The 16,722-nt window shown below is 34.7% G+C and overlaps 1 protein-coding gene across 1 annotated transcript in view; it reads left to right on the plus strand.

The window, feature by feature from the left end:
- MDGA2 (MAM domain containing glycosylphosphatidylinositol anchor 2) overlaps positions 1-16,722 on the plus strand; it is an 814,342-nt gene that overhangs the window by 334,106 nt on the left and 463,514 nt on the right. Inside the window, exon 2 of the mRNA XM_068545716.1 lies at positions 11,899-12,038. Within this exon, the coding sequence (XP_068401817.1) occupies positions 11,899-12,038 (140 nt within the window). The remainder of the gene's footprint in view (positions 1-11,898; positions 12,039-16,722) is intronic.

Genomic DNA, 16,722 nt, shown 5'->3' on the forward strand with positions numbered 1-16,722 from the left:
CCTTCTCTGGAGCTTCTTTAAGCGGTGCTCCTAATCCCCTCTTCTCGCGCACCAGGAAACAAAGAGGGAAGAAAAAGTCTTTTGCCTCTTTGGCAGGTCCAGACCTTTTCCCGGACTCCCTCCCAGCTCGCTGTGGTGCTCTAGCCCCCGTCAGGCTGTGTTCCTGCCACCAACCCCCGTCCTCTCCCTGGGTTCTCACCTCCGAAGCCCGAGCCTTAGCTCCCAGCACCTGCCCGCCCTGGTGGGTGAGCAGACAAGCCTCTCGGGCTGGTGAGTGCTGGTCGGCACCGATCCTCTGTGCGGGAATCTCTCTGCTTTGCCCTCTGCACCCCCGTTGCTACGCTCTCCTGCACGACTCTGAAGCTCCCTCCTCCACCACCCGCAGTCTCTGCCCGCGGAGGGGCTTCCTAGTGTGTGGAAACCTTTCCTCCTTCACAGCTCCCTCCCACTGGTGCAGGTCCCGTCCCTATTCTTTTGTGTTTTTTTACAATTTTCAATTTCTTTTTTCTTTTTTAAAAAATTTTATTTATTTATTTATTTATGGCTGTGTTGGGTCTTCATTTCTGTGCGAGGGCTTTCTCCAGTTGCGGCAAGCGGGGGCCACTCTTCATCGCGGTGCGCAGGCCTCTCACTATCGCGGCCTCTCTTGTTGCGGAGCTCAGGCTCCAGATGCGCAGGCTCAGTAATTGTGGCTCATGGGCCTAGTTGTTCCGCGGCATGTGGGATCTTCCCAGACCAGGGCTCAAACCCGTGTCCCCTGCATTGGCAGGCAGATTCCCAACCACTGCGCCACCAGGGAAGCCCCCTGTCCGTATTCTTTGTCTCTGTTTTTTCTTTTTTCTTTTGCCCTACCCAGGTACGTGGGGAGTTTCTTGCCTTTTGGGCTGTCTGAGGTCTTTTGCCAGTGTTCAGTAGGTGTTCTACAGGAGCAGTTTCACATGTAGATGTATTTCTGATGTATCTGTGGGGAGGAAGGTGATCTCCGCATCTTACTCTTCCGCCATCTTGATGCTCCTCTCGGTTTAAATTTCTTTAAAAATTAGGTAGATTGAACAACATTGAACATGTTTATAGGCCACTTGTCTTTGGAAGTATATTTTGAAAGGCACTGGCTCAGCTGTGTTACAACCCGGACACCTTAAAATCTGAATAACTTATTTGGTGTAACATCTAATAGATATGATCTCATCAGTTCTGCAGAGAAAACTAGAAGAATTTCAAGCATAACATTTGAAGTTAGGTGAATGGTGCTGTGAGAATTTAAGCATAACAATTTTGTGTTTAACGTAACGGGCTATGGCTACAAGCAGTTATTTATATATTTTTATATATTTCTTGTTTGCTCAAAAAAATCAAGGAAATACTATTAATTAGAAGTTTGTAATAGAAAAAGGTTAAGGGTAAAAAATTAAATTTAAAAATCTTGTGTACTTGTTAAGCGTTGTGGATCACCCATTTGTTTTGCTACTACTCTGAAGATTTTAAGATTTTGTGACACTGTAGATTTCTCATATTGTTTGTTTTGTTAACAAATCCTAACATTAATAACGATGACAGTTCTTAGAAAGGGTATTTATGAGTTCATTTAGGAGAATGCGGAAATTATTTAAAGTTGAGGACAGAGTCTTGCTCGATGGCAAACTGAAGGAGCACAGGTGATTGAGTGGGAGGTCCAGCCCCTGGGACCTGATGGTAGGGGATCTGGGAGATGGCAGGTCTAAGAGCCTTCCTGGGGAATGCCGTGTCACATTGCCACAGAGGTGAACCACTGAGATACTTACAGGGACAATTTCAAAACTTCATCCTCAGACAGATGGAAATTAAATTGTTTGAACAGAAATTTTGGGCAGTTCCTCAGCTCCTGAGTATATTTCTTTGAAATTGTCAAGCCTAAATAAAAAATTAGAGGTTGAGTGATGATATTTACCAATAAGTGCTTTTGTTTCACATTTCATGGTTTAGAAAAACGTTTTTACTTTGAATTCTTATGGTACTAAATAATTTAATAGAAATATTCTTTGTCTATGGGACTATAAATGATTGATAATTCTTTTTTTGTGTTCTGTTCTTTCCCCCTAAATTCTAAAGACAAAGGAATGTCTGTCCTTTTTAAAATGAGGCTGCAGCATGGCAAAATGAAAAAAAACTAATATATATAACACAATTTTTTTCTAGAATAAGACAGAACTGTAGATGAAACTAAACTTTGAATATTCACTAACCTTCACTGGGGATGTCTTATTTTTTCAAATGGAAATTAAAAATATACTTTTTATGGTTTTGGATAGAACTAGAGGTTGTCATAAATAACAAGCTGTGCACAGGTTCCCGGTGTTTGCTAAGTTCTTAGTCTATGAGTGTTGCCTGGTGGAGTCCGAATCGTTCTTGCTTTGTGATAATTGCTCTTCTGCCCAGTTCTGAAGGGGACTCTGGGTTTTTGTCATTATCACACTGATTCCTGTATTCTGGGGTTTGAAAGGCATTTTTGTGACATGCTGAAGGTCTTGTCCTTCTTGGGGCTAGTCACAAGCAGAAGCAGTGATTTCTCAATGGAGAGAAACAATGGAGAAATTGGCAGGCCAGATCCTCAAAATCCTCTGCCTGCCATTGCCACTCTTGGAGAAGCAAATTGAAGTTTTCATTTTTGGCATATTCTGTAGTAAATCTCATTTGTTTTGTTGATTAGCTAGACTGGAAGAAATAATAGCTGCCTCTAAATACCCAATTTGTGATTAAGGTTGGAGCACAATGATGACACTAATTTCATTTTAGTTAGTATTTGCTGGGGCTTTGTAGTTCTTTCCAAGAAAGCTGAGAAGCTCTTAATTCTAGAGAAGGGTGAGTACATTTAGGTATACATTTCAGTCCAGAGGGTTTAAAAATGATGTAATTAGTACCTGTGGGTTCAGGAGTCCTGATCTCATAAGATGCTGTGATAATTCATGAGAGTCAGGAAGATTAGGTTCCAAGAACTTTGGAGGGTTCACTGGCCACATGATATATAGCTTCAGACATTACTAAGAGTAAGCCATTTCACAAGTTTGATTTAGAGGGGGAAAACCTAATCAAAGGTTTTAAGGATTAAAGCCTGCCCCCTCTTGTAGCATTATAATAGTTTCTCTGCATCCTTTACTCTGCTTCCATCATGACTCAAAGCACATAAAGAATGGTACCATAAAAGAGGCGACTCCCTTGTGTTTGTCAGGTTTTTTTTTTTTTTTTTTACTGACAGTTTATGGCCTAGCTGCCAAAATTTCTGAAGTAGTTTTTTTTGTTTGTTTTTTTGTTTTTCCTCCTAAAATTTACTGATTAGATAGAAACATGATTCAACCTTTAGATGGAGACCATTCAGGATGTGGCATTGGATCCAATATAGAAAAAGGAACTTGTGTATAGAATCTCAGGTTTCTACCTACTTGGGGAAAGCACAGTTCACCACAGTATTTAGCTTTAAGTGATAGCACACAGCTTAGTTCAGTCAAGTCCTTTGTGAGCAAAATATGAGATCAATGAAAATATTTGATAACCTTTCAAATATTGCTTTCATATGTTTCACCTGGAAAATACTGGGAAGAACATAGCGAAGGGCTTGGGGTAGGAACATCCACGTAGAGATGCAGATGTCTATGTCAGACTTTGGGGCCCATGGTTCCTCTCCAGCACGCGTGTCAGAGGTTGTCAAATGCTGAATTTGAAAAGAATGTTAAGAACCTTAGATTCAGTGAAATTTATATTTTTTTAAATCTATAAAACATACTAGGGTCTTTGAAGTTTTAGCCTTAGGAATTAATAGGTGATGTTTTGAGATGAAAACAAAAAAAAATGATGAAATCTGATGAAAGAAATCTGATGAAATCTGAAGTTGTTAATATAAAAACCTTAATTTAGTAATATTTAAAAATTTTATAGTTTCATTTAAGAAGCATAGGACACATATATGTCATTTTATGGAAGATAATTCAGATTAATATTTTGCCGTTATGTATTCAGTTTTTTGTAAAGTTAGTACTTTGACTCGAGAATGTTAAAAGATGACATTACAAGGTAATTCTTTTACACAAAAACATTATTGCTTTTATCATTGCTTTTAACTTTAAAATTTAAATTGCATTATGGCTTTTTTTGTTTAACTTTAAAATTTCGTGAACACAATTACATTGTTATTTAATGTCATTTTCTTTAGTGACAAACGTTCTTCCATCTTAAATAGTATCTATTGCATATAACAGATAACTTACGTTTAAATTAAAAATTTAAGCAATTTCAGCTCTTTGCTTTAAATTCTTGGCTAACACTAACCTAAAAAATCATATCAACCTCTGTTATTTAGGAAAAATTAATAGCTGCTTTCTAGAACCAGGGGCTTCAGGGTTTAATTTTCTTACCTTACTTTGGGCTTTGCAGAGTCTCTCAGGGCAGCTCAATTAATTTATAACAGTGCTGCTCAACTTGTGCTGAGGAAATAATACAAAATATTCAAAACCTTTCATATTCAGAGCCTTTCACCAAAGTCATACTGAGGTAGATATGATCTTCTTTTGATTAAATCCAGAATATCAATATGATCTTAGTACTTTCATTTTATAACTCATCAAATTAAAGATAAAAATGTATTTCCCTCCAGTGGACAGGAGTACAGTATTAACCAAGTATGAGGGATGAGGGGAAAGAGATAGGGAAATAAATTCACATTGATGCTGAAATTGTAGTTAATTCAAAATAACCAGTGGAATCAAACAACTCAAATGAGCTAAAAGCTGATTAAAAATAATCTGTAAATTGTTTGTGTATCAAGATATTGTCCTATTTGGGATTATTTAAATGACAATGACAGAAGGATTTTAACTATTTTTTGAGGAAATTGTTGGAATGGACATATAAATTGAACATTCTGCTATCTGCATGTTTCGATATATGATTATATTCATGATTGTAAGAATAATAGTGGGATGTAATAATATTTTTTTTATTGTTTTGAAGTGTAGAGCAAGTGTATAAATTTCAAAAGATCCTCATAGTTGCATAGAAATGAAGTCTGGTTAACTAAGACTGAAGGAGATGTAAGAGATCAAAATAATGACAAAAAATTAGCAGTTAAGCAAAGTGGTCTTCTATATTCCTGCCTTATTCTTTTATAAATACAAATGATAGGGCAGATGCCAAACTGCTGTGGCCTGAGGATTGCAAAGCAGGTGCAGAAGTGTGACATAGAGTGGGTACCATTATTTCTGTTCACTAGGCTGTGAAGGAAAGGCAAGAGGAGGCCTGCTGATGGGAGGATAAATGTTGTTTTGTCTCCATTCTTTAATATGGGAGAGATTAAGCATATTTATGTTCTGTGAGGATTAACCTTGATTTTTTTTTTTTTTACAGAAGAGATTAGACCGTTTTGAGAGATTTCTGCATATTTGGTACAGAAGTTAGCAGAGTTAAACTTGTAAAAGAGTAAAAGAACAAAAAGATAAGAAAAAAGAAAGAAAGTCAGTTTTTAGGGAAAATTAATTTTAAAAGAATGTTGAAGGATAGTAGAAAAATAGTATAGTATTGGTAAAAGTTACAGTTTATGTTGGAAATACAAACATTATGGTTTGTTTCTTATAATATAAATAATTAGTCTTTGCAATCCTGAGATGGTGGTATAATATTGTTAAAATATTCTGTTTTATACTTATTGTTTTATACTTATCATTTCTTTTTACGTGTGGGTAAACCTCAGGAGCAGTTTTACTTTTTGCCTGAAGCTTGGTTTGACCTACTAAGACTTTTCTCCTTCTCAAAACTCACCTCCTTCATCTTTTGCCCCTATTGTTCTACAGCCAAATCTCACTTGAAATTCACCAATGCCCTCCTAACTATCATTGGCAATGACCTTTTGTCTATGCTCCTCCTAATTGACAACTCTGTTGTAAGGGACAGTTTTGGACAGTTCACCATTCTTGAGCATCTCTTTGTGTAACTTTTAAAGCACTACATTTTCTTTGTTTTCCTTCTACCTCTGAGTCTCTTTTCTTGGCCTCTCTGTATTCATAATCTTATGGACACCAATTCTCTATCAAGAATTCACATTCCTTACGGTTCTATCATTATCTTCTTAATTTCTCACTCTACATGCTCTGTTTTAGAGATTTCGTCCATTCTTTTGCTGTCAACCATCGACTACCATTTAAAAGCTCTAAATTTTATATGCAGTAACAACTTTTCAGTTGTTAGACAGCTTAGCATCAGCATCTAAATCTAAAATTTTACCTACTCTCCCAAATCTTCATATTCTTCCCTTCCCTATCTGAGTTTTTGATATTAAAATATGTAATATAATGAGCCTAAGGCAAAAGACATTAGGCAAAAGAGTTGTCAACAAGAAGAGAGATAATTATAGACTATACCTGTAGACACAATTTAATTTAATTTAATACTTAATACTTAATTTAAAAGTCGCATTGGGAGATTATTGTGAAAAAGGGAGGGAGGAGACGACTCATGTAGTATTTTAAATTAGTAACTCAGGTAAGAAAGAGAGAAAATAAGAAGAATGGAAGACACCATGCTTTAGAAGTACTGTTCACATGTGCTACATTGGAATTGTGAAATAAGCAGAAGAGACCAATTATTGACAGTGTTAATTAGGTAAATGTAAGATGTCATAGAAAACTGATAAATGTTTTATCAAATCAAGTAATCACTTAAACCAATAGAAAAATAGAAGGAAATTTGATTATTGTTTTGTTTGCTTTACAAGCAAAACTGATCCTGCTAAGAGAATGGTGTAAGCAATAGTGTTAGTTCTGTTATCTCTGGCCATATGAGAGTAGAAAGGTGTGAGACATTCTATCTATCTGTCTCTGAGTCTCTGTCTCTGAACAGAATCTAGAGTGTGTGAGAGATGATGGTGCAGGGTGGCTCACTGATGTCTTCACTGGAGCTTCTAACAGAGGTTCCGTGAGCTCCCTCTCTCCACACTAGCTATCCCAGGGGATCTGTGACCTGCGCCAAGAACATAAGTTACCTTGACCTAGTGGAGCATAGTGGTGAGATTTTACTGGCAACTTGAATTCCCAAAGAATAGTTGGACCAGGGATTTGAAGGATTTACCAAAGTACAATGCTCTTGCTTGGGGTTCTTAGAAGAGAGAAAACTCCTAATACCAAACTTATTACTGGCTAATGACAGCATGTCCTTCAGAAAACATGGAAAAAGTTTCTCCCTCAAAAACACTTCACATCTAAGTCCTCACTCTAACAAAGCCCTCCATAATTTGGGCTCAGAGCCCCTCATCTTAAGTCTCTCCCAACTGTGAATAATGTGGAGTCCATAGTGATCAAGAGAGTATTTTCTATTTAAAAATTTATCTTTCACCTATTTAACCAAAATATAGACTTCACTGTCATCTTAACTCTTGCTCCCTCGCTCCCACATCAGTCAATCCTCAAGTCCTGTCTAACAAGAACTCTCAAGTAGGTTTCTCCCATCATTTCCATTTGCAGGGCTATACAGTCTCATGTCTGGAGACATCATGGCAAATTGAGAGAGTGGCACTGGTGTCAAGGTTTGGAGTATATTATAAACTATGTGGACCACATGTTCATGTAGTTATTTCCTAAACACTGCAGGCAGTCTCTTATAGACATGCCTTTGAACACACTGTTTCCTTTCTCTGGAATTCCTTTCACCACATGCATCTTTCCAAACCTAAGTTAAATGTCACTGGCTTCGTGAAACCTGTTGGAATCCACCAGGCAGATTTAGTCAGCTTCTGCTTTGTCCTGTTATGGTCTTTTCATTTCCTTCTATTAGAATATCTATTCTGCTCAATGGTAATTGTTTTATTATTTTTGTATTATTTATATATATATTTATATATATAAATACATATATATATTATATATATATATACACATATATATATATATTATATATATATAATATATATATATATATATAAATAAACTGGACAGACCCAATAGGCTATAAACCCATAGAGGGCACAACTCATAGCATTAATCTTCATATCCTCAGCTCATAGCCTTGTGCCTGATCTACAGCAGTTGCTCAATAAATATATGTTTGAAAATCTGTATATGATATAAAAGACTTAAAAATGCTCTTGCTGTTGCCATTGGAGAATAAGAAAGAATTTGTGTTCTTTCTCCAACAGAATACAGTGAGAATTTGGTTTGACTTTGGATATACTGTAACAAGATAAAAGAATGTCTCTCTTTTGCCCTTTTAGGCTGACCTCTTGAACCCAAAGCCAGTTTATTCAAATTAAGGGAGTTGATATGATTAGTGTTAGAAAGATTTTATGTAATGGGATTTGGTTTACTGCAAGCAAATTTGGATGAATATGAGTCTCTTGCAATATTTTAACATTTTAATTCATTGCTGACTCTACAGGGCAAAGGGGATCATAACCCTTAGTCCAATTTCAGGATGATGAATTGAGGTTTTCTCTAACAAGGCAGAGGATAAAACATGTCTTGTTTCAGATGTAGTACTGCAAATTGCATATATATTTAAATTCAGTGCCATAATGGTTAATATTTTTGCTAAAATAGGTTAGAGTCCTTATAGTGATATATGCTTAAAATTATAAATTAATTATTAAATACCTACTCTGTGCTCTGAATTATGTGATGTGGAATAGATGCTGAAAATGATGTTCATCCTTGTAATGAGGTGCTTCCTATCAAGTTAGAGTGTTAAGAAAAAGGAGAATCACTGGGCAATACAGATTTCCTGGAAAATAGAGAAGAGACTCATTGCTAAGTAATCCACGAAAGTTTCAGCAACATTGGTCCAAAGATCAGTGTGGGAATTCTAGATGGGGAAACATCATGATCAAAGACACCTGCATTCTCAGTGCTCTTTATCTTCCCACTGATGTTGGGCTGATGTTACAGAGAAGTGGGATTTTGGGTTGGATAATCAGTATGAGGCCCATTTACAGGGCACCTAAATGCCATGTGGGGTGATTTGGACTCTGTGAAATGTCATAGGGAGACATTATAGATTCTTAGGCAGGAATACAACATGATGAAAAAAGAAGTTACAATATATTATTTGGGAAATTTTAAGATTTCATGGATTTGATAGGGACTGGAGACAGGATGGTGAATTGGGACAATGTTACACTGGTTAAGTTTGGAACAATTATACTGTTTATATTGCTGATCTAGTTATGGTGCTTTAACTTCATGATCTGTTTCTCAATCTTTTTTATTTCCCTAGCGTAGTCTAGGTATAGCTTCCAAAATTTTCACCTTATCATTGAGATTCTAAAGTACTGATCATATATTTTAATGCATACTAGGAAAAATACATCTTTAACATTTATAATTTGGTAGAATATTCCACCCTCCTATAAGGTAGGTGGTAGGTTCATAATGACTACAATATATAGGCAATTACCTTTTCCAAAAATGGGTTAAAATACAGAAGAAAATAGCAGAAAATTTACCCTTGTAGATGAACACAGTGTGCTTACTGTATAATTTAAATGTTTTAAATTAAGTTACTTATTTGCATAATGATGCTTTGGAAAGATATGTCTTAAAATAACAATAATACTATTCATTGATTTGAAATTAAAACAAAAATAAGTATAAATCTGGAAAAGATGTCATGTTACTATATAATTAGATGTATTAATAAACATGTGGGCTATCACTTGTTAGGCTAAATTTGGCAAAGAAACGTATTTCAAGGTAATGAATCTCTATTTTTTTACTTAACAATTTTCTATTTATATTTTGCAAGTGTTTATTGATTGTCATCAGTTTGTTCATCTCCATAATAGGTATACAGTTGTATGACAGATATTTTAAAATAAGTAGCTTTCTAGTATTACTTGTCTAAATTGAAGTTTAAATTTGATCACTATAGGAAATGATTTGTAGGAAACCTTGTGTGAAATATATCAGAACACCCAGATAAACACTACAGATGATTTCTAATGTCTTAAAACTAGGCAAATTATTACAGTGTCTAGACAGAGTCCGAAGACATGGTAGAAAATCTTTGATAAATTGGTTTTATAGACAAAAAAATTATTTGGTTTCTTTAAGTTTTTAAACAAACTTAAAAAATTGTTTGGTTTATTTAATTTTTAAACCAGTGAGAAGATGCATAACATGATGTTTAGTTACTTGAAAAAAATTAAAAGAAAAGGACATTTTATCCCATGGTATATTTTCCTTTAATAAACAAATATTTATAAGAGCCATTAGAAAATTATCTCTAATGATCTGGTCTGAGTAGCACTGTCATTGTCATCACCTGGGATGTTCTGTAAAAAGGCAGATTCCAGGGCTTTTCTGCAGACATAACAGTCTCTGTGTATACTTCTGACATCTCTGTTTTAAACAAGTTCCTGGGGAGTTTATTATGCATACTGAATGTAAGAACTACTTTTCTAAATATATTATTCATTCTTATCCAGCTGCTGGCAGTTTTTTACATGTTGTTTGATACTGGGTATTGGAGAGTGGGATCCTGAATTTGAGGGTTGAAGAACAGTACTCTGCTTGGATATCCAAAAAAAAAAAATGGAAATAACTGGTTGTTTTATTATCTGCAAGTAGGCTTTTCTATCTTTCAGTTTGAAATTAAGAACAATGACAAAATATGCCCTTTTCAGTTCTTAAACTCTCTGAGTGTTCTATACATTTTTGTTATGTAAAACAAAGTATTAGATATTGGAAACTATTGTTTTTTTACTTTCACAACACAGATTTTCCCAAAAGAAAGTTTCCTGTAAGTTGGACTTATAATCATTTTATTTCCTCCATAAAATCACAAAATTTATCTGCAAATTTTATAGGATTCATAGTCTTTTAAATGTTAAATAAAAATTCCAAATATGCCCATATTAATTTTTAAGCAACTATAGCCTCTGCTGATAATACTGCTGTTTAGGCTGAGATTGCTATCCGGAAATTCTTGAGATCATTGTTCTTACATGTAGATATAGATTTTCTCTTGCCTTTAATTAAAACAAACTTTTTGCCTCCACTCCAAATGTATTACAAACAAATGCTGAATTCACAAATGGGGATGATCTCCAATTACTGTGAAGCTAGTCACAGTAATCTCCTTGATGACAAGAAGCGTATCTTATTATCTAAGTATTTCTCATTACCAAAAGAATTTTTGCATACAGTGGGTTTCCAATGATATGTAAGTCAATGAATGCTAGTCAAGTTTTATAGGCCCATGTGGCACTGAAGTCAGAGAAAATTATATTATGGAATTTGGACAGTTTCATGAGAAGTCTATCTTGAATCAGAATTTTATACTTAGACACCAGTGATTTATGGCCTTCATCAGTGGCTTAATTCAGTGATTATCTTTTGCTCATATTAATACATGAGTCTATAAATATTGAAAATTAAGTTGGTGTTCAATTCCTGATAACCAAATCTTCCTATTCTTTAGCTCCCTAGTTACACCACAGGACTTAAAAAATTAATAGAAAAATGACAATGTCTTTAATTCACATTCCTTTTTCCTTTCTGATGGTCTTTCTTTTGCACTACCTAGTTTTTGGACAACATCCCTTACTATATTAAATTTTGGATTTCAGAGAGGAAGGGAACTATCACATTTTAACAATCAAGTTTTATCATTGGTCTTGTAATGATGGTGATTTCCTGAATCACCAATTTTTCCCCACTACCCTATTCCCCTTTGCCATTTTCAGACCGTGTTGGTGACTGTAAGGTAAACTTGAAGTTTTCTGTCCGGCAAAATCTTTAATCCCTTGGGGATGTTCAAAGTGTTAAGACTGATGGATCTGACAGTGGTAAAGTCTGATAAGAATTGCTGTAACAACCATGATGATCAGGGGAAGACAGTTTGCTTATCTTTTTATGTATCTTGTCTCTCTTCTTCCTGACTCGACAGCTCCCCCCACGGTTCGTATTGTGCATTCAGGCTTGGCCTGTAACATTGAGGAGGAGCGCTACTCGGAAAGGGTCTACACTATACGGGAAGGAGAAACCCTGGAATTAACCTGTCTGGTCACAGGACATCCACGTCCACAGGTGAGTCCCGAACCGTGATATTGTGGAAAACTCTCTTTGACTTTTCTTGGAAGTCAAAAAGTGTATATTTTAGATGATTTAGCTAAAAATGTGTTTGTGTGTGTATGTGTGTGTGTGAAATTCAAGTATGTGTGCAATGCAGGATAAGAGTAGTGACTGCTGAACATTCAAGCTTGAAGTATTCACGTGGATAAGACAAAAAAAAGAAATTTTTGTTTTGGTATTGTGAGAAATTTAAAAGACACTTCTAAGGAGGCTGTTAAAAAAGACAACTACAAAAATATCTCAGTCAGATAACAATTCATATGGCAATGACTTTATTTTAGAATGTGGAACATGATTTCACGATGACATAATTGCAGTGGAGGAAACATTTGTTCTAAGAATGTGATGAACGAGGTCACATGTACTTTCCTTACTCCTAGTCATTATATTAATAGAAAACCTCGAAAAACAAATGTTTGCGGGTGCTGTATGAATTCAGGTTCTCAAGAGTCAGCAGCTACAGCTTTCATAGCTGATTTAGTAGCAGGAGCAGAAATTGAGACTTTCAAAGGGCACTAAAATTACAAACAATGAGCAAAGAAAAAGCTTGTAGGAGTGAAAAAAGGGGTTAGATATAAGATAGTATAGTTAGGCTATGTATCTATGATGTAAAAATTTAATTCAGATACAGAATATTCAGGATGTTTTTATTCATTAATTGCCAATTCTTATTGTCATATATTTAACCTGACTGGTTCAAAATATGGATTGGTATTAAACACAAACACTGTGATGGAAAAGAAGTCTCATTTGTTTGATAGACAAAGTTACATATTTTAAGTATTTGTATTACAGAAAAAAAAAAATCCAGCTAACACGACTATGTATGGGAAAGTAAAGAACAATGTGGAGATTATAAAGTCTCCCATCATTTCTATCTTGTCTTTTGGTCCTGTCATCCTTAACTCTTTAATCCTCAAGGATGTTTTGACTCTACAATTTTGACCCTGAAGAACAAATAAAAATAAGCATATGAACTTCACAGAATGAAGCAACAGATTGATAAGACCATAAATAAACTGAAATGGTGAAATATGTTTTATAAAACTTATGCTGCTGATAAAATGGAAAACAGTAGAAGTAATCTAGAAAAAAATTATTTAAAAATATTGAAAAATATTAAAATCCATAGTGGCTAAAATTGTAAATTATGACACTTGCTAAGAACTGAAAATTTATTAAAGAATAAAATTGTCTCAATAAAATTGAGTTACAGAAAATTTGACCCAATATAATTAGACTTAGTAGAAAAAATGATTGCAAAACTAAATATACTTTGTTATAAAGCAGAAGCTAACACACCATTGTAAGGCAATTATACTTCAATAAAGATGTTAAAAAAATAAAAAAAAAAAAACCTAAATATATAAGCACAGAAGCAATAATTGTTAAAATATGATGTAGATGAAGCTGATATGTAAAGCATTTTTATTTTCAGATTTATGCAGAAAACTATAGTCCAATGAAAATAATTTTACTAAAATTAAAAAATGATAACACTAACTCAAGAATATTATCCCAAAGAAAGTTTAGTGTTGTTATAATTTGATTTTCTTAATTTATATACATAGAATAAAAATTCCAGAGTAAAAAAGTTGGGATCAAAGTAGGAAGGTCCGAGTAAACCTAAAAGAAGCCACAAGAGAAGACTCATTGATGCTCCCATTATTCCCACAATGAATGTACCAAGTTCCGCAGCTTCTGAACTTCAAATTTTACTTAAAAATGCAACTTTTCTTTGTTTTTAAGTCATCCCAGCTGTTCCTCTCCCTCTATCTTCATCCTTGCATTCCCTTAATATTAGACATTTCTTATTTTCTCCATACATCTTCCCTTTCGTGATTCAGCAATCTGGATGCAATCTTTGAGCTCTGGCCAATCCAAAAGTAGTTCTGAAAAACAGGAGTAGGTTACTGCCTTATTTATTTTTCCTGAGAAATTCCATTTTTGGAAACATTTCAATGTGTTATGAGCCTATGAAAAATTTATTATTTCAGTATTATTATTTCTTCATTCCTAGAAGTAATTCAGGTGTTTGCAGGTGAATCAGTTTCAGTTTATATTGCATATTTGGAAAATTAACTGGGCCTCTTCTTTGTCAACAAACTGTATAAGGAAGGCTGACAGAACAGCTGGGCCTTTGTATCCTGTCCAAATACTAAAGGGCATGCTGTTGGCATCTGGTCCTGAGGATAATTTTTCTTGGCTGATACCATGAAGCTGGAATGACTTTCTTGCTCCTATGTCTAATCTGAATATGATAATTCAGTGAAAGAGAGAAGTTCCTCATTCACTCTTCAGAAGATTTCTTAATCTGTTGCCTATTCCTGTGGCAACGAGAGTCATAAAAATTTCCATTTCTACAAGTATTCTAAGGCAGCATTTTTTTCTAGATTCTTTAAAAGTTTCTTTAAAATAAAATAAGAAGGTCAGTACATAGCAGTGGTTAAGAGCATGGTACTGGGACTGCCTGGATATAATCCAGGATCCATCATGACTACTAGTGTGACCTTGGGAAAGTTCCTTAACCTCTCTGTTCTCTGTGCCTCAGTTTTCTTATCTATATAATAGCAATGATGCTAACCATCTTATCTATATCATAGACTCCTTTCCAAAGTTAAATGTATGTGTAAATATATATGTACATATATTATGTATATACACATATATACATATATACATGGTACATAGTAAGCATTATATTGGTACATAATAAAATATATATTGGCTTTATATTATTTTTAGGTAATTTATATTTAGACTCCAACGTCGAACATATTTGAAATAAGTAAATTTTAAAAAAAGGTTCTTAGCATTTCTATAGTCTAAATTAAATGCATTTCAATAAATTTCAATATTTTTGTGTTTTAATGCACTGCAGAGCTTTTGCATCTCTGTTAATTAGCTTTTTTTAGCTTGCAAGGACTAGAACTGTGTTCAGACTACCTCATTTAAGGAGGGCTTATTATAAAAGTACGTGGGAAGGTACAAAAGAAAGGAGACAAGGGTTTGCCAGTAAATCTACCAACCTAATATTACTTCTGCATATCCATAATTTCAGGATTTTGCTACCTACTCTCTTAATTTTCCTTCTTTTCTTTTTTCTTTCCGTCTTTTCTTTTTTCCTTCCTTCCTTCTTTCATTCCTTCTCTCCCTTCTTCCCTCCTTCCTCTGTTTTTTCCTCCCTCAATATTACCACACCAATAACAAATGAATTTTGAATATAGTCCTCTTGTAAATGATTTAAACAATAGGATATTTGACATACTGGACCTGTTTTCTGCATCATGTGAGAGACTCTCCAACTGAAACAACTAATATTTTTTCAGTGTATCTTTGGATAGAATATGGGAAAGGGTTTAGGAGAAGTATGCAAAAATTTATTAATCACAAATTTTATATCAATGAGTAACTTCACAGTCCCCCCCCCGCCACACACACAGTCTCATCCCCTGGTGACATACATCTTTATTAAGGTCATGGTTACAAGGGGAAATGTACTCACCATAGCTGTTTAGGAGAAAGCTCTTGTAGCCTTTCTGATCATTGATGTCACACCTTCAAATAGTTTTGTTACCATTACTTTTAGTATAGAATATGGAAAGCCTCTTTTGGTTCAACACTTTACTCCAAAACTACTGATACATTTTATTCCCAGTACATCAGCATTAACCAAAGATTTTTTTAAATTTAATAAAAATCCTCATGAATATAAAGGGTCATTTTTGTTCCTCAGGAGATCTGAATCCATTTGCAGTTATTTCAGAGTTCATCATTTGTTTAATTCCATGGACAGTCCTGATGCTTAGAAGAAACATTTATCATACAGTTCCAGATACTTGCAAAAACAACATTAGTCAGTGTACTTAATGAGATAATACATGTTGATCATTTAGCGGAGTACCTAGCAAAAGTAAATACTTAGTCAGTCATCACCATATTTGTGATTCTATTACTGATACAAAATAATAATTTATTCTATAAAGTTAATAATTCTCAGCTATTACTGTCATCACTACACAATTGCAGGTAACCCAGTAGAGTAGGTAGAGTATTTCTTACTCTCCCATTGAAGTTGATTTTGGTCATATGCCTGGCTTTAACTAATGTATTTTGAGCTAGCTGTAATCTGGGCCAGATGTAGTGTCTGCACTGGAACAAGTTGACACACCTCTGATACTGGCTGGTATATAGCTAGTCATCTGATAAATGAATGCTTTTCAGTTCTCAAGAAGAAGCTCTGCTCTGCCCTGGGTCAGGATGAACTCTGTCACTCTCTGTAACATTATAGTGCACAGGGAATTTGATTATCTTCATCATCTACATAACATTATACTAGTCCATTATATTGATTATATCATGTCATTTTGACCTTTTGAACAGGAAGTAGCAAGTACTCTGGATGTCATATAAGATAGACACATGCCAGAGGATGAGAAATACAGTACCAAAATATTAGTAGTCCTTCAAATTGGTGAAGATTTTTGGAGTCTGATGGTCTGGGGCATGCTAGGACATTCCATCTCAGGTTATGAAAAAGTTGTTGCTCCTCACAAGCCCACCAGTAAGAAGGAGGTCCAGCATATGGTAAACTTTTTTGAACTTTAGGAGCTGCATATACTACATTTGGAAATACTGC

This window comes from Eschrichtius robustus, chromosome 1 (assembly GCF_028021215.1).
Source record: "Eschrichtius robustus isolate mEscRob2 chromosome 1, mEscRob2.pri, whole genome shotgun sequence".
In the NCBI taxonomy this organism is placed as follows: domain Eukaryota; kingdom Metazoa; phylum Chordata; class Mammalia; order Artiodactyla; family Eschrichtiidae; genus Eschrichtius; species Eschrichtius robustus.